This window comes from Ochlerotatus camptorhynchus, unplaced genomic scaffold, assembly GCF_037179485.1.
Source record: "Ochlerotatus camptorhynchus isolate MF236.1 unplaced genomic scaffold, CSIRO-AGI_Acam_v1.1 ptg000654l, whole genome shotgun sequence".
NCBI lineage: Eukaryota > Metazoa > Arthropoda > Insecta > Diptera > Culicidae > Ochlerotatus > Ochlerotatus camptorhynchus.
This window is the reverse complement of record NW_027041133.1, coordinates 1-21,702: the sequence shown is the minus strand read 5'-3', so window position 1 is coordinate 21,702 and position 21,702 is coordinate 1. Positions and strand designations below refer to the sequence as shown.

At 39.8% G+C, this 21,702-nt stretch overlaps 2 protein-coding genes across 2 annotated transcripts; one reads left to right on the top strand and one right to left on the bottom strand.

The window, feature by feature from the left end:
* Positions 1 to 2,979: 2,979 nt before the first annotated feature.
* Positions 2,980 to 9,746, top strand: LOC135714496 (uncharacterized). The gene is made up of 5 exons (XM_065237866.1): positions 2,980 to 3,525; positions 3,579 to 3,703; positions 8,870 to 8,961; positions 9,022 to 9,235; positions 9,298 to 9,746. The coding sequence occupies exons 1-5, from the start codon at positions 3,389 to 3,391 to the stop codon at positions 9,681 to 9,683; spliced, it is 954 nt and encodes a 317-aa protein (XP_065093938.1). The 5' UTR covers positions 2,980 to 3,388; the 3' UTR covers positions 9,684 to 9,746.
* Positions 9,747 to 16,036: 6,290 nt separating this feature from the next.
* Positions 16,037 to 17,050, bottom strand: LOC135714497 (phenoloxidase-activating factor 2). The gene is made up of 3 exons (XM_065237867.1): positions 17,027 to 17,050; positions 16,696 to 16,976; positions 16,037 to 16,634 (listed from the first exon to the last, which is right to left on the bottom strand). Exons 1-3 carry the CDS (start codon positions 17,048 to 17,050, stop codon positions 16,040 to 16,042), a joined length of 900 nt encoding a protein of 299 aa, XP_065093939.1. The 3' UTR covers positions 16,037 to 16,039.
* Between the last annotated feature and the right edge of the window lie 4,652 nt (positions 17,051 to 21,702).

The following is a 21,702-nucleotide window of genomic DNA, read 5'->3' as shown; positions in this document are numbered from 1 at the left end:
ATTTGTGACGTCACGCTGCAGAACCTAATAAACTATTTGTATACTAAGCTCGTATTCTCTCCCTTTATATCGAGCTATCCGTCGGTCAGGAGAGTTGCAACTACTATTTAGGTTTCAATATTTTTTGAGCGCAGTGGATTGAAGTAACTTGCTTGATGCTGAGTACAAAAAGCTAATTATTATATGGACAATTTTTGTTTGTCTTTTCTTCTAGAATTTCAAATGAAACTCAAATGTTTCGAACAAATACCAAATGTACCTAAATTCATTACATTTGATTCGCAGTGCTAAACGCATATGCTCACCATCTAAAAGAATTTATGTTTGATCGTCGAATCCAATTTGACATGAGATTTTGACATCCAGTTGCTTTTTAATTGGGTCATGGCTCAACCAGCGGAGGCCGATCTAATCACCGACCATCGATGCCCTTTAAATGCATTTCATTAGAGGAACGTTATATTCCACTGTAGTTAAATTTATTTGTTCAGTACGTGATTACGCAAAGGGATTGAGAGTTAGAGCTAAAACAAAGTTGTCCGTCTTGATGTTCTCAACTGAATACTTTTGAAAAGTTCAGTTTTAAATATCTGAATCCCACACCCATACGGCAAAATTATTTTACAGCCAATTTCCTTACCTCCGCTAAAATTTAATAAATTATACTTTTACCGATCTTTAGTTTAATGAATATAAACTGAATATTACTTGTTCATGTAAATTTTTATCGTTGACCGTTGAACACGAATCATGTAAAAAATTAGTGTACGATGACTGTTATATTATTATGAATGATCAATTGCTTTACATCGAACATATTTTAACAGACATGAAGATATTTATTTTGTTGGGAAAGAACTGAGAAATGAGATTTATAACAACATGTTTAAATATGAGCTAAGAAATCGACTAAGCCTAAGAAAGTTAAATGACAATATTCGACAATGAATTAGTATAAGTATTAAAGACGAGCAGGACGAAATCAATTTTATATCGATTTGTAAATTCAATTCGCAGGTAGAATAATATCAATAAATGTTGTAAAAGAACACTGTAAAAATCATAATTGTCTTTGTGATGTTCATAAAGAAAACAGCAAGCATCCTGATTGACTCGTAAAAAGAAAAAAAGAAAATAAATGTAGATTTCAATGATAAATGTGGATGCACCTTTTATAAAATATCAAATTTTGTTTTTAATTATAATTTTAGACGTATCAAAATAATATCAAAATATGAATTCAACCGAAATTAAAAAATAGCTGTTACTGCCTAGCCAGGAGGGCTAGTCTAAAGGTTCCCCTAACCTCTGGTCTAGCCACGGAGGTCGTCTGAGGTGGGCTACATCCGCCTCTTTTTACTGGCTAGCTCGAGCTTAAGGCCTCTCGCTCTCAGGGTCGGCTTTTGTCATGGAATCGCTATTCAAGAGTTCAATCTTTCATTGATTAAACGACACACAAATTCACTTTAATCCTTTTTATTTCCTAACTAACACTTACAGTGGGTTGGGTGTGTAATGGTTGGCCGGCCGGTTGCTGAGGGGGCACGTGGTCGTGGGTGAATGGTCGGACGGGTCTGTGATGGTTCTGGGCGCCGTCGTCTGGTTGGGTTCACTCAGGGAACCAGTGTGATTGACCGTGGTTCGGGCTACGGCCAGGGTTACCGTCAGGCGTGGCTCACACAGGGAAACAGCACGCGATGTTGGGATGAGCGTCGTCGGTTTAACCTCAAAACTCGAGGGCGGGCTTGGATTGCCGAGATTTGGTCCACAAGGGGGTAACACTGGGAGCTAGCGTGGGTCGTCACGCCCTGATTGGCGACAAAACACAAGGCCGAAGCCTCAAGCCGATAAACTTCAGGATACGCGCGGTACAGACTAACCCCTTTCACTCCGTGGGTGTCTGGGGAAAAACGGCCACAATCACTCACGAGGTTCTAGCTTCGTCTCCTTTTCGTATTTTTGCACGATGGTCTGTTCACTTCCGTGGTACTTTGGAAAAAGCCTCGATTGTTGCTCCAGTCCCAGTAGCTAGCCGTTCATTTCTTCTTCTCCTTTTCTGTTCCTTTCTTTCTATTAGTCCTATATCCACCCGCGACAATCCAATAACCGTCTCCTGCAGCAATTTTAACGTGTTGTTGTGTGTACTAAATGTGTATTTTAACAAACTTTGTTCTTGCTTTTATCATACATATATATAACATTTTAACTTGTAGAGTGTGCAGGTAACTTGTATATTCCTAACAAGAAGTTTATATTAACTTTCATATTTATTTTTAGACATATACACATAATAATTAGACATTTAACAATTAATCATTGAAATTTTAATACGAATAGGTTTTTATTCGGCAAGAAAGTTGGGATATTACGTCGCAACGGTAACATAGCATATCAAATTATGGTATCAACATGATTTCAAAAACAACATTAGATATCATTTGGCTTTACTTCCCTTCCAAAGAAGGCGTGATCAGAGATTGTATGCCTCAGAAAATCCTGGCGGCGCTAACTGGGATTGAACTCAGGCCTTTTGGGGTGAGAGGTAATCACGCTTACCACTACACCTCCGACGCCGCTCATTGCAAATTAATGTTTTATTAAAAAATTTCATGTAAAATTAATGTTTTATTGCTGGCCAGAAAATACATCAATGTACCACATGTGTTTACAAAGTTTTTGCTGTGCGTGCAGTATCCACGAAATCACTGAAGCTGAATGATTACTCAGGAGCACTTTGAGAAAATACTGGACTGCGATTCTTCGCCGGTACAATAGTTAGATCTAACAAGGGTGAGCATATCGCAAAAAATGGAGATAAGCTATCTCAACGAGAGACGTAAGATCATTAAAAAGAAGCATTCAAAAGTCCAGTTAAAAACTTACACACAGGAAAATTATCCACCCATAGAATACACCAACACATGCATTCCGCTGACGTACCTGTGCGACGCGGTCGGTGGATGAGTCTCATTCATTCGGTCATCTCTGTTTGCATTACTCGCTCTGTGGTATCGGAAGCTCGTCCCCATTCATTTGTGGTGTGGGTGCAGTTGTTTATATGGTTTATATAAACCATTTGGAGATACTCGGTTATCTCCTCTGAATTGGGCTATTCACAAATCCATTCCGATTGTTCTCCAAGCCAATGTGATCCGGTTGACTCTTTGTGCAAGAAGTCGAGGCTTAACAAGTGCAAATCGATTCGCATTTGATCAGTAAAATAGACAATGGAATCGCACTACATCAGCTACTGTAACATCTGCTGACCTTGGACTATAATATACCCCAGTGGACTCGCTCGTATCTGCAATAGGAAAATATTAATGAGGTAGCGTGATACGGAGACAGTGCTTATCATTTTAGTTCTTTTTGTTTGTACGAAAGTTAAATGACAAGTGTGCTCGTACGAACTCACTTATTGTCTCGGTATAAGCGCAACACTGTGCCGATAATTCAGTTTTACACCAGAAAAATGAGTGAGAAAGCTGATACTATTTTGAATTCCTCCGACAACTGGTTTAATAAGTATATTATTTCGAATCGCAAAAGGCAGAATGATTACGGAATATTATTTTCAGGTATGTCGCTGTCGAAGATGCACCAGAAGGTATATTCAGAGGTGTATCTGATCGATTCAATGGAATTACCGTCGACTCAAATCTTGAGACCTGTCAACCGGAAAAGTTTGCATCTGTCTTACAAAGTAAGTAGAATTTATTTTAAAGGGAACAAAAGCTGCTATATATGTGAACAATTTGTATTTCTTTGACGCAATTTGCCAAACACTCACAATTTTTCGATTCTTATCATTGGGCACAGCAATAGTTCAAGTGTAATCTTTTTAATGAGTGCTTAATGAAAGACAAGACTAATGCTAGAGCTAAACATATTAAACACATTAATAATGAATTCAAAGTTAATTGGAAATCCTATCTAACATGAAGCTTTAGTGTGATAATTTATTAGCTAGATAATGGTCTTTAGGAGAAGGTAGGTAGATAGCTCCGTTATTCAATTTACATTCTGCCGAACTCTAAAGACCATTCGCTAGCTAATAAATTATCACGCTAAAGCTTCATGTTAGATAGCATTTACAACCAACTCTGAAATTTGCAAACTTCGCGTATGAAGTAACATAAAAACACATGGTGATCGCTTAGTGAGACTCCGATCCATGTTTAGCCTTTCTCAGATAACCAGGTGTACCGAATGGTTATATCACTTGAAAACAAAACACTATTTTCGATCTAATGCCTCGTTCAAGCGCAGGCCACACTGATGGCAATTTTCTTGTTGATAATTATTATAACATGTTATAACTCTGTAGTCTGAACATGCTATCAGACTAAAGAGTTATAACATTTTATAATAATTATCGACAAGAAAAATGTTATCAAGATAAGCGTATAACATGTTAAACATTTAATTTTGTTTGCCGATATTTGCAAAACCGAGCTCCCGGAAATCTTATTTTGCCGAGATCTCAGCAAAAATGATGTTTGGTTGCTGAGTCTAGGGATATGTTTTGCTGTTCCACAAACTTGCACACTTTCGGCATTTTCTCCATTTCCCGCGTCGTACGATGTAGGTAGCCAGGTCGTTGGGTTGTGCTCCAGGAAGAGTCCCTCAATGATGACCTTCAGCTTGTCTGGGCAAATTTCAGCTATGATCTTCGGTATGCATTGCCCCAGGGGTTGGCATCAGCATCTCGGCACAGCTCCTGAAAAAAGTTTGATTTGTTCAGCTCTATCTCCCATGTTAGTGCGGCCCTGGCCGCTAAAAGCACTACCTTCGCTCCTCTCTGTCTGCTTCCTTTCTTGCTCTCTGAACGCGTCTTATTGCTCTAAAGGCCGGCGCACAATGCATACGTTTTCGGGTTTTTTGACAGCTGGGCTAACTGTAAAAAATCTGAAAACGTATCCATTGTGCGCCGGCCTTAAGTCAACTAGCACGGAAGACGCTGAGTTCTTCGTTCCCCGGTAAGCTGGGCGCCGTCTGTTTTTTGGATCCAGTTTCCTCGGCATGATTGTGTCGCATGCCCTCACTAACGGTTCTATCAACTCGTCCGTGTTCAGATCTGAGGAGCCGTTGTCTAAACGGAGTATTTCAACAAAGATACCCTTGTCTAAAGCCTTCGTCTTCCACTTTCACTAGCCAATTCTTGACCTCCGTACTGCCACACGATTCCGTTGGCTAAAGTTCATGTTTGCAACCAGTGACGGACTGCAGAAAATGATGACGATAATGGATTCCCGGCCATCTCAGCGAAAAGTGCTGATGGTACCTTCGTTGGAATGCCTAACTTCCAGCTTTTCCAGAGCTTCCAGTAGACTATACCCTTTTGCGTTGATACATCTGCTCCCCCAATCCACTGCCCAAGCATTGAGATCTCCTTCGATGACTTCGATGATGATCTCCGTCTTCTGTAAGTTCATCCAGCATCTGGTGGAACTACTTCATTGACCATCTACATTCAAAAAAAAATCCACGCATCATCATCATGTGTCTCACACTTCATTTTGCACTTATTGTGAAACACATCCCTTATATATGAATCTTATGCTATGGACCATGTCTGAACACTATTGACTCGAATAGTGACACACTTGGATCACATCACATGGTGATATCAATAGCACATCACTTTAAGTTTAACTTACCTACTCTAGAAATGAATCGACAAATATATAAGCAAAGCTGCCATCAGAGGCACACGCTTAAGGCTACTCATTTTTGAGTCGAACATCACTCAGTCCAGCCAAAAGAGAAGGTACCCAAAATGGGTAAACATGCTTTTACTCCAATTTAATTCCTATGGAGGAAACAGGTAATTGCTAAGATTGAAATCAGGGTTGCTTCCACTCACTTGCTATAAAAAAATGACTTTCGGAATTATAAAATCGTTAGATGTTATTATGATATTTTTAGATGTAAGTTAAAAGAAGAGGTTGCAAATTATGTGTTTGACACATGAAACCTGTCAATTACGTTTTCAGAGTGTCACAATCAGCGGTTTTGTGATTCGTGAGCGTTCTAATGATTCAAAAATTCCGAAAGTAATTTTTTTTTTATAGCAAGTGAGTGGAAGCAAGCCAGATTGAAACACTAGAAATCAACGTGTATAACACATTGAACCAATGTAAAATACACTTAAAATAAATGTGTTTGTGAATTTCAAAAATCAAGTGTTCGATCGTATTTTTTGAGAAGAATTCGATACAGTTCCGCAATGATTGAAACGTCGCACTATGTTTCCGTTGTCAACTACTGCAACAGTTGCTGTGCTATTTCGCAATGACTGAGTTCTATTTAAGTTACCTCCATTACGATTTCAAAAAAGCTGTCCCTGCAATATGGGTATTTTTGGAACAGGGATGACATGCAGATATAGAGAATTGATGACTGCCGCCATTTTGGACTCCAAGATGGCAGCCATTGGTTTTAGATAAAACTGTACTCTACAATATGGGTATTTTTGGAACGGGTATGACATTTAGATGTCGGAAATCGATGTCCGCTGCCACTCTAGAATCCAAGATGGTAGTCATTGATTTCATAAAAACTGTCAAATATCCTACAATGTAGGAATTTTTGGAACCGAAAAGACGTGTAAATATCGAAAATCACCGCAATTTTGACTAGTTTATTTGACTTTTTTTTCTAAAACCAATGGCCGCCATCTCGGATTCCAAAATAGTGGCGGGCATCGATTTTTGTAATCATCACGTTATCCCGGTTCCAAAATAGCCATATTGTAGGATATTTTACAGGTTTTTTTTTACAATCAATGAGCTTTTTTAAATGATATCTCGGACGCATACTTAAAATGTATCCACATTAAAGCCATGTGTGACCACACATACTATTCATTTGTCACCTAAATTTCTTGTGTAGTTCTGAACAGAGCTGGTAAGTATCACGGCCGTCATGTGACAATGAGAAAACAGGTCCTCTCACTATCACGAGACGAAACTACCTATCATGAGCTTTCAATGATCAAGCACTCACGAGAATAATTGTTTTGCGGTTATGACATCCACATTGCTAACTGATTTAGATGAATTTAAGCAAGCAACCGTATGTAATCGGTAGGGTGAATATATTTTTAAGATTTTCTCGGCACAAGTAACTTTAATAGCAATAAATGAGCTAGTAATCACGATGATCACAACACTGTCACGTTCTGTCATGACAAAAAAAAAACGATGAGATTTTGAAAAAAATCTCTGTCATCGTTTTCTCATCCGATGATAGTGACAGAAGTAACTCTGTAAATATTGCGTGAGATCTTTCATTGAAAATGACATTTGCCAGTCCTGCTTCTGAGTGGATTCTGTTTATGTGTAATCGTATGAAAATCATTTGACAGTTTTTCTGAAGCCAACGGCCGCCATCTTGGATTTCAAAAAGGCGGTGGATATCTATTTTTGACATCTACATGTCATCCCGGTTCCAAAAATATCCATATTGCAGGGTTTTGACCTCCAGAGCAACTTTGTCGAAGACAGCAAGTTCCAACATTTCGAGATACATTAAACAGTGATTGTTATCATATCAGTGGATTATCGTTTTTGCAACACCATGATTTCAGATGTACACTGATCCACTGATCATGATTTTTTCATGGGAAGATAGGATTTTCTTGATTCCCTGACGTCATTTTGATTACAAGTGACGTTTTCGTACTACAGTCTACTCACCATTTATGAATGTTCTATATCTCGATGACCACTTTTTTTCTATATGTCGATGGTTATCTTGGTCCTTTCAAACAGTCTAGAAGGCTAATGTTGATCTATATCTCGATGGTCTCAAAATCACCAGATTAAAAGTTGCCGTATTTTAGCACAAATGTGTCAAGTTCAAGTAGAGTAAGTAGGCCAGTTCAAGAGCCACATGTGAAAAGGGCATACCAGCTTTTTGTAAACAAACCTGTGTAGGGTCCTTTTCTCGCCAACCGAGGGTCGCTTATGCAAACCAACAACATTATCGGGTAGGGAAAAGCTTCCCCTACCCACTAATGTTGATGGTTTGCGTTGGTGCCATATGGGTGGCGAGAAAAGGGCATAAGAAGGTTTGTTCACAAAAAGCTTGTATGCCCTTTTCACATGTTGTTCTTGAGTTATGATACTCCAGTTTTTGGCCCTAGGGCCTAAATCAAATGTTATATAAATGTTGATGGTTTTACTTGCGTATGTATATCGCAAAATATATGTTAGTATCGATATCTTTTTTTAATTCCACACAGCAAAAACTTTGTAAATTTACATTTCGCACATTGATGTTCCTGCCCTTAGTTGAAACATATAGCAAAAAACATGAATGTTACATGTAAGTATTTTAAAATACACTCACTTGCATTAAATTTTACATGCATGTGTGTTTTTACATGGATGACAAAAGTTCAATTGAAATTGATGTAATTTTAAATTTACATAACCGTGTAAATTTCAGCTTTAATTTATTGAATTTCAGCTTTAGTTTATTGAATTTCATATAGTTAAGCGTGTTATTTTTATATTCTAAAACCTACTTTAAATTTACAAAATATTTTTATCTGTGCAATAGAAAAAATATGATTTTTTTTAGATGAGCCAATTAAAGGACCAGCAGTGCCACACTTACCCTAGAACAAAACTGTAATGTAATGTATATGTGAATAAAATTAGTCACATATTTAAAAGTTCCCTGAACCACTCTGTAACATGTGTTTTCCTATGGATAATTAATAAGAAAATTTTTTTTTTTACGATTTCTATTATAATCAAAACAAGCTGAGCTCTAAACTTAACCATTTTACCTAACATGTTTTCCATAAATACAGTCTAGCAAACTAACCTACTTCAAAACTTATTTATATAATTCACAGATTCTCTTTCCCATTGGACAGAAAGTAAAAAACGAGGCATATGGTTCAAAGTGTACCTAGATTCCAGCCATTGGGTTCCGACGTTGGTCAATGTAGGTATCTTTTTTTTGTGATTAGATGAATATTTTGCACTACACGTATAGTTCTTTTAGAGCCAATTCAAATTCCACCACGCCAAAGATGAGTTTGTCATGATGTACCGCTGGTTGCCGTCCCATGAAAGTCCCAACATACCACCATTCGCACACACAATGGTAGGCGTTGGAGCTCTAGTCGTTAATGATAAGAACCAAATACTTGTGGTCAGCGAGAAAAACGCATTGATCAAGGGCTCGTGGAAACTTCCGGGAGGTTACGTAGAACCAGGTGACACATTTTGTTTTCTAATTTTAAAATTTCTGATTAATATGATTTTGTTGCACTCTTAGGAGAGAACTTTGTAGAAGCAGCCATTCGGGAAGTTCAGGAGGAAACCAATATCAAAACCAAATTTGAATCCGTCGTTTCGTTGCGACATGCCCACGGTACTGGCTTTGGATGTTCCGATTTGTACATAGTTATGGCCCTGTTACCAGAAAGTAGTGATATAGTAAAGTGTGACCGGGAAATATCCAAATGTGAATGGATGGATACTGATGACTATTTACAGCATCCAAAAGTGCATGAAACCAACCGCAACTTTGTTCGTACCTATTTGAAATACAAACAAAATGGCTTGAAATTCCTTTGCAAGGACGAGATTCATTCGATTCTGAAGAAAAAATACAACATTTACCTAGTTGATTTCGAAAAGAACGACGCTCCCAAACTTTAGTCATGTTTGTACTAGAATTAGCTTCCAAAAGACGTAGAATCCGTTACGGATTGTCTTTAAAAATGCAGAGCAAGTTATGAAAAATTGTTTTGTAAATATTTTTACGGAAATAAAACAATAATAGAACAAAGAGGCTTGTTTTAGATAATCTGATGACTTTAAACCCCCTAAAACATTTATTTCCGACTCCCGTCTATATGTAACTGCCTATAATCTCATATCAGTGCCATTGGAAAAAGTAGGAATTAATAAAATGGCAGTTGAAGTTACGAAGTGCAATTCCCATTTAAATATTTGAAAAATCATAGTAATTTACTTGATATTTTTTCAAGTTAAAATCAGTTGCAATGAAGCCTGCAAGGTTTGTTATATCAGCGAAAAATATGGCGATTCAAAAAACAGAACTGTAACTTGACTCCTGGACGATTGAATTTCAGGATGGGACTGATGTGCGATTACTTTGCTTTATGGGAAAAACTGACTTGATGTTGTTTTCACATTTTTCATGATCAAAGTCCGTAGTTTTATCACGTGATATGAAAACAGATGCCAATTGATAGTGGTTAGCGTTATTATAATAAAATTTACGAATATCCTGATACTGATATGTTTATATTTATTAAACTAACTTAAAAAAAACTCCACAAACACTTAGATTCGCATAACTAACACTTTTATTTTTCCTTTCGAGACTTTTTTTTGCATTTTATTTGCTACAAATTTTAATTGTAATTGTTCAGTGCATATCCCGTGCCTTCCGCTAAGTTGACGTATCTAGGGACCAACCCCCAGGTAGCTGCATCCTTCCTGTTGCACTTGTCAGCTTGTGCGATACTCTACACTCACATGGGTGGTCGCATCCCTGGGTAGGCACAAGTGTCCGTTCAGGTTCTGGTACATTAACTTACACACTACGAAAAAGACATGTAAAATTCAGTGCCCTGAGACCGACACATGCAAGCGGCCCTTTTGACATAAAAATCAGTTGAAAAGGACGGGAAAATCAATTCAATCAAACGCACTTTTCCTCGAGTTGCATGTGTTTCAGTTTCAGGACACTGATTTATACATGCCATGTTTGTTTACGTTCCATGATTTACGTCAAAGTTGAATTACGTCTCGTGTAAAAATAATAATTTCTAAGTGTGTAGATATAAGCATAGTTGAAGTACAGACAAACAGACATAACACTCGCAAGTTGTTCATTGAACAAGCATTTAACGATAAATTTAAAAATATCGTAGTTGGTAGTACCGCCACCTGTAGCACGCATAGTCAATTCTCTTGCTTTTGACGTTTACCCACTACCGCCATCTGTTCAGCGTACTACCCACCACAGTGTACTTAACAGATGGCGGTAATGTTTTAGCGACGATGTTTTACATTGAGAAATGAGACATATTCAATATGTTATGTTTTTTTGTCTGTGGTTGAAGCTACTACTATTTTAAATTTTCTAAATTATGAAAAATTGGTTTGATCTATGTTGAATAACAGCAGTACTAATACTAGTTTTGCATCAATAGAATTGAATTAATTATTCTTTATAGCAAAATGTTCTAATCTTTACACCTACAAAACTGCTATTTGAAACAAGATGCTTTAAATTGACCATGATAGTATATAATATAATATATTTATAAAAATAGATTTACTGACGATGCTAATCTTGTTTAAAAATTACTAGAGAAAAATATACGTGGAAGCATCGGGAATGCGCTCCCGGGTGTAATGATCTGGTGAGTATGTTCCAGTTGAAGATTGTTGAAAAGTGTATTTGTGGTGATACAAATTATGGGTTTGATAACGCATGGCTTCAATCATATATCCTAATAAAACATATTACATACTAAATGCATCGTCTGCTGACTATTGCCGCGGGTATATCGTGGGAGTTCCAGATATCCGGTTCAAGCTTAAGTTGGCAGCAGAGGCTCTTGTTGACCTTCTACCCCCTGAGTAGTAAGTGTGAATGATGTTTAAATAAAATATGTGATGGTTTGCTGTACCGGTTGTGGATATCTACCCGAGCAAAGCTGAAGATCAAATTGAAATCAAAATTTGCTGTTATGATGTAACTTATTTTGAATACTCCAGTTGATCTCATTTTGGTTGACTTAACGGTTAACACAGCAAAAATGAGAGCAAAATTTTACACTGTTGAAGCAAACGGAAGACTAATCCTGCTTTCAATGAAATCAATTTGTTTACTGATTTTGCATTCATAATGTTCGACTGAGTACGGACCTGGAGTAAATGGTTACCATTCATGTTTCTCAAGCTGAAAGACTTGGGCTCCAATCTCACCCCGGTAAGTCACGAATGACCTAAAATGTGTTAAACAAATCAAATAAATAATAATCATTAGTTCAACGACAGATGAATTTCAATTAAATTTTAATCAAGACGTAAACAGCAGAATTTCAAGTTAAGTTGCTTTCATTTAAAAAGTTTTGACTGCATAATGAAAGCACAATATGTGCACTTATGTCGCAACATTTGAAATCAAAATAAGTTTTCATTATGATAGCAACTGCACACTTTAATATCGATTTGCTTTCATTTTGTTAACCGACTTTGCTCGGGTAGTGCATCATGTTCCCTTAAATTGTTGAGGACACCCTATCTTGCCTCAAAAGTTATCCTTTTTGAAGTACTAGTCTTCACAACATAAAGGGCACCATAACGGAGCATGATATTTGATCAAATTATTCGAAGTTCTAGCCGGCGCCGGTGCTGTAGTGGTAAGCGTGACTGCTTCCATACCCCAATGGGTCTGGGCTTAATCTCAGCCGAGGCCGGTGGCATAAAAATCTCTGGTCACGTCTTCCTTCGGAAGGGAACAAAGCCGTTGGTCCCGGCCTAGGGTTACCATATGGTATCCTAAAGGAAGACATGTCCTCCTTTTTGAATAATTTTTCTACATCCTCGTTTTGCCCGAATATGTCCTCCTTTTTTAATCCTTGCATTTTTTCCAGTAACATATTCATAAAATTGTTTTCAAATAGCGTTGTTTGCAGAGCTTATTTGTTTAATTATGTCGCAACTTCATCTTATCTAGCAAATGCCATTCGATGGTGGGACTAGGAGTATACTATAGCCACAGAACAGAAGGGGAAGTGCAAACAAATCTGTGAATCAAAAAGTGGTTCGTTTTTCTGCTCAACAAGCGATGTGTTGTAGCACTCATTGTGGAAAAGTGACATTATGGAGAGAAAAATATGCGTGGAAGCATCGGGAATGCGCTCCCGGGTGAAGTGATTTGGTGAGTACGTTCCAGTTGAAGATTGTTGACAAGTGTATTTGTGGTGATGCAAATTATGGTTTAGATGACGCATGGCTTCAAACATTTTGCGTATCCAAATAAAACATATTACATACTAAATACGCACAGGGCATCGTCTGCTGACCATTGCCGCGGGTATATCGTGGGAGTCCCAGGTACCCGGTTCAAGCTTTAGTTGGCGGCGGTGGATCCTCTTGATCTTCTACCCCCTGAGTAGTTAGTGTGAATAAGGGCGTCTATGTGATGTTTTGCTGTACCTGTTGTGGACATCTAGTGCATCCTGTTCCCTTAACTTGTTGAGGACACCCTGTCTTGCCTCAAAAGTTACCCTTTTTGAAGTACTAGTCTTCACAATATAAAGGGCACCATTACGGAGCATGAGATTTGATCAAATTATTCGCAGTTCTACTTGTCCAACGCCCCCGGCTGGGTGAGGGATAGAGGATGACACACACACACACACACAAGCGATGTGTTGTACACGGGCTTTCTATGTACACTCACATGCTGCCTATCTTAACTGCAGGCAGAAGATGCCTTCTACCGCTAGGTGCGCTAGTGTTCACAAATGACAAATGGAGCCACTTTCTGATCCGAAGTTCCACTTCTGTTCTATAGCTGTCAACCCCCTACATTTAGGCTGCGGTTCATTTGGTGAACTTATATTTGTCAGTTGGAAAATTTTCAAATAATCCTGCTATTCTACCAGACTTATTTCAGACATACCAGGAATCAATTTTGATAAACAATTTCTCAAAAATTGGACATCAACAGAGGGATTTTCGAACATTATAATTTATTTTACTAAAATTTGACATTTCGAAAATAAATTACAATGTTCGAAAATCTCTCCGTTGTTTGTTTATGTTGTGATTTTCGAATTGGTGTTTGTCAAAATTTATTCTTGGTTTGCCAGAAATAAGTCTGGTACAATAGCAGGTTTATTTGAAAATTTCCTATTGATCAAGTGTAAGTTAAAATTCACCAAATGGAACACTGCTACACAGATTGAATATAACATGTGTTCGATTTTGACGTTCTGGTTCTATGGGATTTTAGGTATTTTGTTTAGGCCGCTGCCATACTGAGACCGAAGAGGAATTATTTTGTATATAACGCTAATCACGCCTCTTCGCTCCCACTATGGCAGCGCCAGCGGTCTCTGACTCAATGGTAAAATTAACAGGTTGCTTAGATGTTGGTTTCCATCAGCAAAAAAACTGGGGTTGTATGGGTTGTTATTATGTTATTCTGTAGCATAATTTTCCAAGTAGGAGGAGAAATTAAATGGAGGGATTTCAAGCTAAAATGTTCTGATCGTGAAATATCGACGATCAATACCGAAATTTCACATAAATGTCCAACCCGTTTTGTGTGGTGTGCTGCTGATTTCTAGTGTTGCCCAATGATTAGGGAACTTTCATAAATAACGTAGTAGTTGAGGGAGGAGAGGGGTTTCAGAAGTGGGGACCAGCCATGTTTTAGATGTATTGCAAAACACGCTCCGAGGGGGAAGGGGAGTTAACTGGTCAAAAATATACGTAATTTATGGATGGCCCTAATTTTACTTCCAAGGCTGTGTCATAATGGGCGAGTTAAATTTAACTCGTGGTTAAAAGTGACAGATGAGTTATCGAATAACCCCGCTATACGAGCGTGGTTATTTCGGACCGACTAGAAGTTAAATTTTGGTAACCGTGGCTGAGTTCTGCTTGAAAACTGATTAATTACCGGCATTTTAGAACATTGAACATAACTTTCAAAATGTCACGTTTAACCACGAGTTAAATTGAACTCGGCAATTGGTACACAGCCCAAGAAGTATTTCTCGATTACTTTTTCGAAGGGACGTATCAGCTTTTGTAAACAACGCATTTGATCGTCGATTTGGCGTAACTGGTAGCTCACCCACGCATGCTAACACCACCATCAGATAGAGGAAATTTTCCCCTACCTACATGATATAGGGATCTCGACAGGAATGACGCGCAAAGTTCGAGGTGCAAAACTCGAACGCTGCGCGCTTGACAGGAACCGCCTTCCTACTGCTGCTGCTGCTGTTACCTGTTTACCCGTCGTCCAAAGCGAAAACGAGTTGAGGCACATTAGCAGCGCTGTTTTATAACTTTTCAGATTCAAGCAGCACGATGTGCAACCCAATGGTACTCGACTGGGTTTGGGGAGAACGTTTATTTCATGAAAACAATGATAAAATTATCACTTTTTATTTGTACATTTTTAAAACAGTTTGAAAAAGCGTTTATTGTAACAGCTTACGAGATTTATTTCCCATCAATTAGTGTATTTGGATTTGAATTTCATATATAAATGACAAAGTTACACCTGTTCGTGACGGTCGCAATTTTAGATTTTCGATTTACCCCCAGTACCGTCCCGTAAGACGTAGTCTACGTCAAAAGCAGTTGTTTTGCTCTAGTTTTCCTATTTCAAATTTCTCAGCAAAGGTGTCCTGGAATAACTTTTAGATCTTTAGAAGGCGCAATTTTTTGTTGCACTGAGCTTGTCGATATCTTTCGCCGATCAAGAGTTATTGACGTTTTTCTACTAAAAATATGCCCTTTTCAAATGTTAATGTCTCTGGTTGGGGCAAACAAACAAAAAGTTTATTTACGGCGTTTGAAAGGGCGTCTGTTATTCTCAAAAAATATTAAAAAAATGATAATTTTCAAAATCGTTGTTGAATTTTTTCATATTTTTTACTATAATCAGGTATATTATTTGAAATAGAAAAATTGCAACAGAAAAATCAATTAAAACCTATCCCAAATATATATAAACAATGCCAATAAAAAATTAAGAATATCCCATAAAAAACTTGATCAACATTTATTGTCCAGGCTCACATAGATCTCTTTCAGAAAGTACTGAACTTCTTTTCCTGAAAGTACAGCACATCAGAACTTAAATAAGGCAAAACTTACCAAAGCTTAAAAAAACTATAGGTTTTAATAAAATAAAATAAAATTAATAGAAGATGATTTTGAAAACATGGTTTATTTGCATAGGTCTTACAAATTACGATAGTTAATAAAAAAAATCCAACGATTTTTCAAGTCAAGCTTACAGTTCTAGTAATCCACGGTATATAAGATGCAACATTTACATACACTCCCGGAATATTCGAAGTTCCACATCCAATTCCCCATGCCACTAACCCTACAATGAAAAAGCGTCCATTCAAAGAACACACCAGAGGCGATCCTCCATCTCCAGTGCAGGCATCCTTTCCAGCTTCACCACCCGCACAGACAAAGCTGTTTGAGTCAAATACGAAGGACGGTCCTAGACGTGTCGTTCTGAGTGCGGTTTGGCAATCGGTGGATGATTTCACAGCAACATCAACTTCCTTCTGAATAGCTTGAAATGCTCCACTGATAAAATCATTTTTACCCCAGCCCGATACCCAACATGTTGATCCAACAAAGGATGTGGCCGGCAGGCATGCCGTAGTTATCGTAGGAGTAGTTCCCAATGGAACCGCCGACGACAGTCTCAACATTGCAATATCGTTTTGTAAGTTCGCAGAATTATAGTTTGGATTAACGAAAATTTTGGTAACTGTGTACTCCAGGGCGGGAATAGGTTCTGATGCCGATGAAGCGTCCCATTCTCCCAAACGAACCCTCAGTACCCTTGAGCCGCTTCTGAAAATTTAAGAAAACTCAGAATATAAAAAATATATACCATCAATTGCATAATAATCACATGTAGTCGGCTATTCTGTGAGCTGCCGTAATCACATTCAATGGGTCAATTAGAGCACCGGATCCAATGTAGATATCACCAGGGCCGAGCAGAACCGCCTGCCAAGGATATTCACCGTAGGCAGCTTGACCAGCTAAGGGTGCTCTTGCAGAAGCAACTGGTGGATACTGGAGCCCACACTGATAAGGACCGGCATAGCAACATCGTTCTAGTCCAGTAGCGCACGATGATGGCGTTACAATGTTGGGTGTTATACCGCTTGGAGGATTAGTGGATACAGACTGTAACAGAATAAATTAATTAACCTCTAACTAGTTATGCTTAACCCTACAAAGTTGTTAGCTAGACGATGCATCTTATACAGCAGTTCCCAACCTGGAGTACGCGCATTGGTACCGACTTAAGAGGGGTACTTTTGCCTCCCTCTGCCAATAAATTCACCAGACCCTCATATGCATATAGTATAACAAAAATATCTAAAAAATTGTAATACCTATAATAGTTTGGTTAAAGAGTACATTATTGAAAATTGTGTAAACTTTCCTAAAATATTAAAAAAAAAGCTGAATTATCCACACACAAACACACAAACAAACACACATCTGATCGGATCTGATCTATGCAGGAAATGCGGAGAGAAAGGTCATATTGCAAGAGGCTGCACGAAGCAACCGAGGTGTATGTTCTGCAAAAAGAGGACGGAAACGATCATACGACGGGAGGCTTCAAATGCCTAGCATACAAAAAGGCGATGACAGGCCAACAGTAATGAAGGTAACCCAAATAAACCTCAATCATTGCGACACTGCTCAGAAACTGTTGTGGCAGTCGACAACAGAAACAAAGTGCGACGTTGCAATCATTGTGGAACCGTATCGAGTCCCTCCCGATCACGGTAACTGGGTGGCGGATAGAGCTGGGATGGCTGCTATACAAGTTATGGGCAGATACCCCATTCAAGAAGTGGTTGCGAGCTCATACGAAGGTTTCGTGATAGCCAAAATCAACGGAATCTACATATGTAGTTGTTACGCACCCCAGATGGACGATGCATAAGTTCCATGAGATGCTGGATGGACTTACCGAAGAGCTGATCGGCCGAAGGCCAGTAGTCATCGGAAGAGACTTCAATGCAAGAGGACACAGTCTGCTGGAAGCTTTAGTAAAACTGGAAGTTATGCTGGCCAACGAAGGCACCAGCAGCACTTTTCGCAGAGATGGCTGGGAATCCATTATCGACGTTACTTTCTGCAGTCCATCGCTGGTGGCTAACATGGATTGGAGAGTGTGCGAAGCATATACCCAAAGCGACAATCAGGCGATCCGATATGGCATCGGCCAACGGAATACTGTGGCAGTACGGAGGACGAGAACTTGTGACCAGAAGTGGAAGACGAAGGCTTTCGACAAGGATCTTTTCATTAAGGCACTCCGTGTGGAAAGGAGCTCCATGGTTCTGAACGTGGACGAACTGACAGAAACGTTAGTGAGAGCATGTGACACGACCATGCCGAGGAAACTGGAGCCAAACAACAGACGACGTCCAGTTTACTGGTGGAACGAGGCACTTAGCACCCTCCGCGCTAGTTGTCTCAGAGCCAGAAGACGTGTTCAGAGAGCAAGAACAGAAGCATACAGCAAGGATCGAAGAGGAGTGTTTCGAGCGGCCAAGACGGCACTTAAATGAGCGATAAAGCACAGCAAGTCAAACCGAGTGTCAAACTGTTTTAAGGAGCTGTGTCAAAACGCTGATGCCAACCCCTGGGGCGACGCATACCGAGTCGTGATGGCGAAGATCAGAGGTCCAACGATGCCCGCTGAAATGTGTCCAGAGAATCTGAAATTCATCGTGGAAGGACTTTTCCCGAAGCACGATCCAACGACCTGGCCACCTGCACCGTACGGAGAAGGAGAGGGAGATAATGTCGAAGTCACCAACGAAGACCTCGTAGCAGTGGCGAAAGTATTGAAGGTGAAGAAAGATCCCGGTCCGGATGGAATCTCCAACGTAGCGTTGAAATCGGCGATCCAGGCGTCCCGGACATGTTCGGGATGGTGCTGCATAGGTGAAAGATACAGAAGCTAGTGTTGCTGCCGAAACCAGGAAAACCACCGGGGGATCCAGCATCGTATAGGCCTATATGCCTGCTGGATACACTCGGAAAACTCTTGGAGAGGATCATCCTGAACAGGCTGACGAAATGCACGAAGAGTGAGCACGGATTGTCGGAGAGGCAGTTTGGATTCCGGAAAGGGAGATCAACGGTGGATGCAATTCGGACAGTGGTCGAGAGAGCTGAGAAGGCGTCCAAACAGAAGCGGAGAGGAGATCGATATTGCACCGTGATAACGATAGGTGTAAAGCTGGAAGGCCATCGCCGAAGCGCTGCATAGAATGAGGGTCCCTGACTACCTGAGCACGATCATGACTAGTTACTTCCAGAACCGGGTTCAGGTCTACGATACATACATGGTACAGAGATCGATTAGATCACAGCGGGTGTTCCACAAGGCTCCATTCTAGGTCCAACGCTTTGGAACAGGATGTACAACGGCGTACTAACGCTGAAGCTGCCCAAAGGAGTTGAGATCGTTGACTTTGCGGACGACATCGTTTTGACGGTAACAGGCGAGACGCAAGCCCCAGCAGTAGCAATAGGCGTGTTCTGGCCAGTGTGTCGTCGTCGAGTTATATAGGTCCAGTCTGGGTTGCAGCGCTGGAAACCAAGCAGAACTAAAGAAATCTGAGCAGTACGTTCCAACTCATGGCCATACGAGTCGTGATTGCGTACAGAACCATCTCGTCGGAAGCAGTATGCGGTATCACCCGAATGATCCCTACGGCACCACCCTGGCGGAGGACAGTGAGTGATACAGGCGGAGAGAAGTCGGACGAGTAAGGAAAGTGGTGAGAGCGGAGTCTTTGGCTAACTGGCAACAGGAGTGGAACACGGCGGAGAGCGGTAGATGGATACATAGACTATTACCGATTCTTTTGACCTGGGTGATCAGAAAATACGGTGAAGTCAACTTGCACCTAACGCAGTTCTTGTCTGGCCACGGCTGCTTCACTTTGCGGACGACATCGTTTTTAAGGTAACAGGCGAGACGCAAGCCCCAGCAGTAGCAATAGGCGTGTTCTGGCCAGTGTGTCGTCGTCGAGTTATATAGGTCCAGTCTGGGTTGCAGCGCTGGAAACCAAGCAGGACTAAAGAAATCTGAGCAGTACGTTCCGACTCATGGCCATACGAGTCGTGATTGCGTACAGAACCATCTCGTCGGAAGCAGTATGCGGTATCACCCGAATGATTCCTACGGCACCACCCTGGCGGAGGACAGTGAGTGATACAGGCGGAGAGAAGCCGGACGAGTAAGGAAAGTGGTGAGAGCGGAGTCTTTGGCTAACTGGCAACAGGAGTGGAACACGGCGGAGAGCGGTAGATGGATACATAGACTAATACCGATTCTTTTGACCTGGGTGATCAGAAAATACGGTGAAGTCAACTTGCACCTAACGCAGTTCTTGTCTGGCAACGGCTGCTTCAGGAAATACCTGCATCGGTTCGAACACGCAGTGTGATGGGCCCGTCCTTAACGTGGAGAATGTCATCGATGAAATGTGTCAAGAGAAGGGCACTTGGAATGTCATTAACAGAGCAGTCACGCAGATTATATCGGAACTGCAGGGTAAATGGAGCGAAGAGCAGTGATCTAGCAACACTAGCTAGCGCTGAAAGAATGAGAAGTACATGAGCACAGCTGATGCTGTCCGAACATACTACGCAAGGCTAGAGGCGAGTAAGGAGGTTATAGTGGTTAAGAGTTCCACACACTGCCAGCAAGAGAGACGGAGCAAAGTACAGGCCAGGGCCAATTTCAATTTCGTTTATCAATTAGCAACTAATTGGTATTCGGTCAAAGGGCATTCGGCCAAATAATCCATTCGGCTAAATGGCATTCGATCAAATGGCATTCGATCGAGCAGAGCACTAGGCCTAAAGTATAAAAAATATAACTTTTTGCACAGAAATCGAATTTGTGGGCTTGGACAAAGCTGGTCTGCATAGTTTTCCCAATCTAAATCTTAGGGTTGGTCAAAATTTAGCAATTTATGAATCTTTGCTAATGTATAGTTTTGCTCCGTTTTTAAAGGTATTAGTGGTATTAGTACACGAGACAAATATTTGTCTTAATTTGACAGATACACTTAATGTATCTGTCAAATTTAGACAAATATTTGTCTCGTGTACTAATACCTTAATATATTTTAAAATTTAAACTACACACTACGAAAAATTCATGTAAATTTCGGTTCCCTGAGACCGACAGATGTAAGCGGCCCTTTTTAAAATAAGAATCAGTTGAAAGAAACGAGAAAATCAATTCAATCAAACGTTCACTTCGTTGAGGTGCTTGTTTGGGTTTAAGAACACTTAATTTTACATGAAATGTTTGTTTACGTTCCATGATTTACGTCCAATATGGATTACGTGTCGTGTAAAAGTAGTTATTTCTAAGTGTATACGAAATTCTCCCGCAAATCCAGATCGTAACCAAACACATTTAAATTTGGCACAGTTGTTGGGGATCTCAATACAGCTCAAAAGAGTGCTGGGGAGCACTCACACATACAATTTCTGATATTGTCGAGCAAAGTCGATTGGTGTACGACAATCCTCAGACCAAAGTCGGGTTTTCAAGCGATATGTATGCTAGGGTGTGTCGACATAACAACCCCCCACAGTTCGAAAAGTAGTGTAAATTTCTGTTCAATATGATGCACACAAATGGAGCGTCATATATCATATAAGTTTACATTATATATCATGTAAAGTTCTAGCACAATTCATGCAATGTAACAAATATTGTATACAAAAGCCCATCATTGTAAACAACATTGTTTACAAGTTGCTCGGTTGTGTGAAATTAAATTTAAGTTTACGTGAATAAATGTTTACATCACAATTAAAATTCAGAATTTTTATCTGTGTACTGCCCACAGCTCAT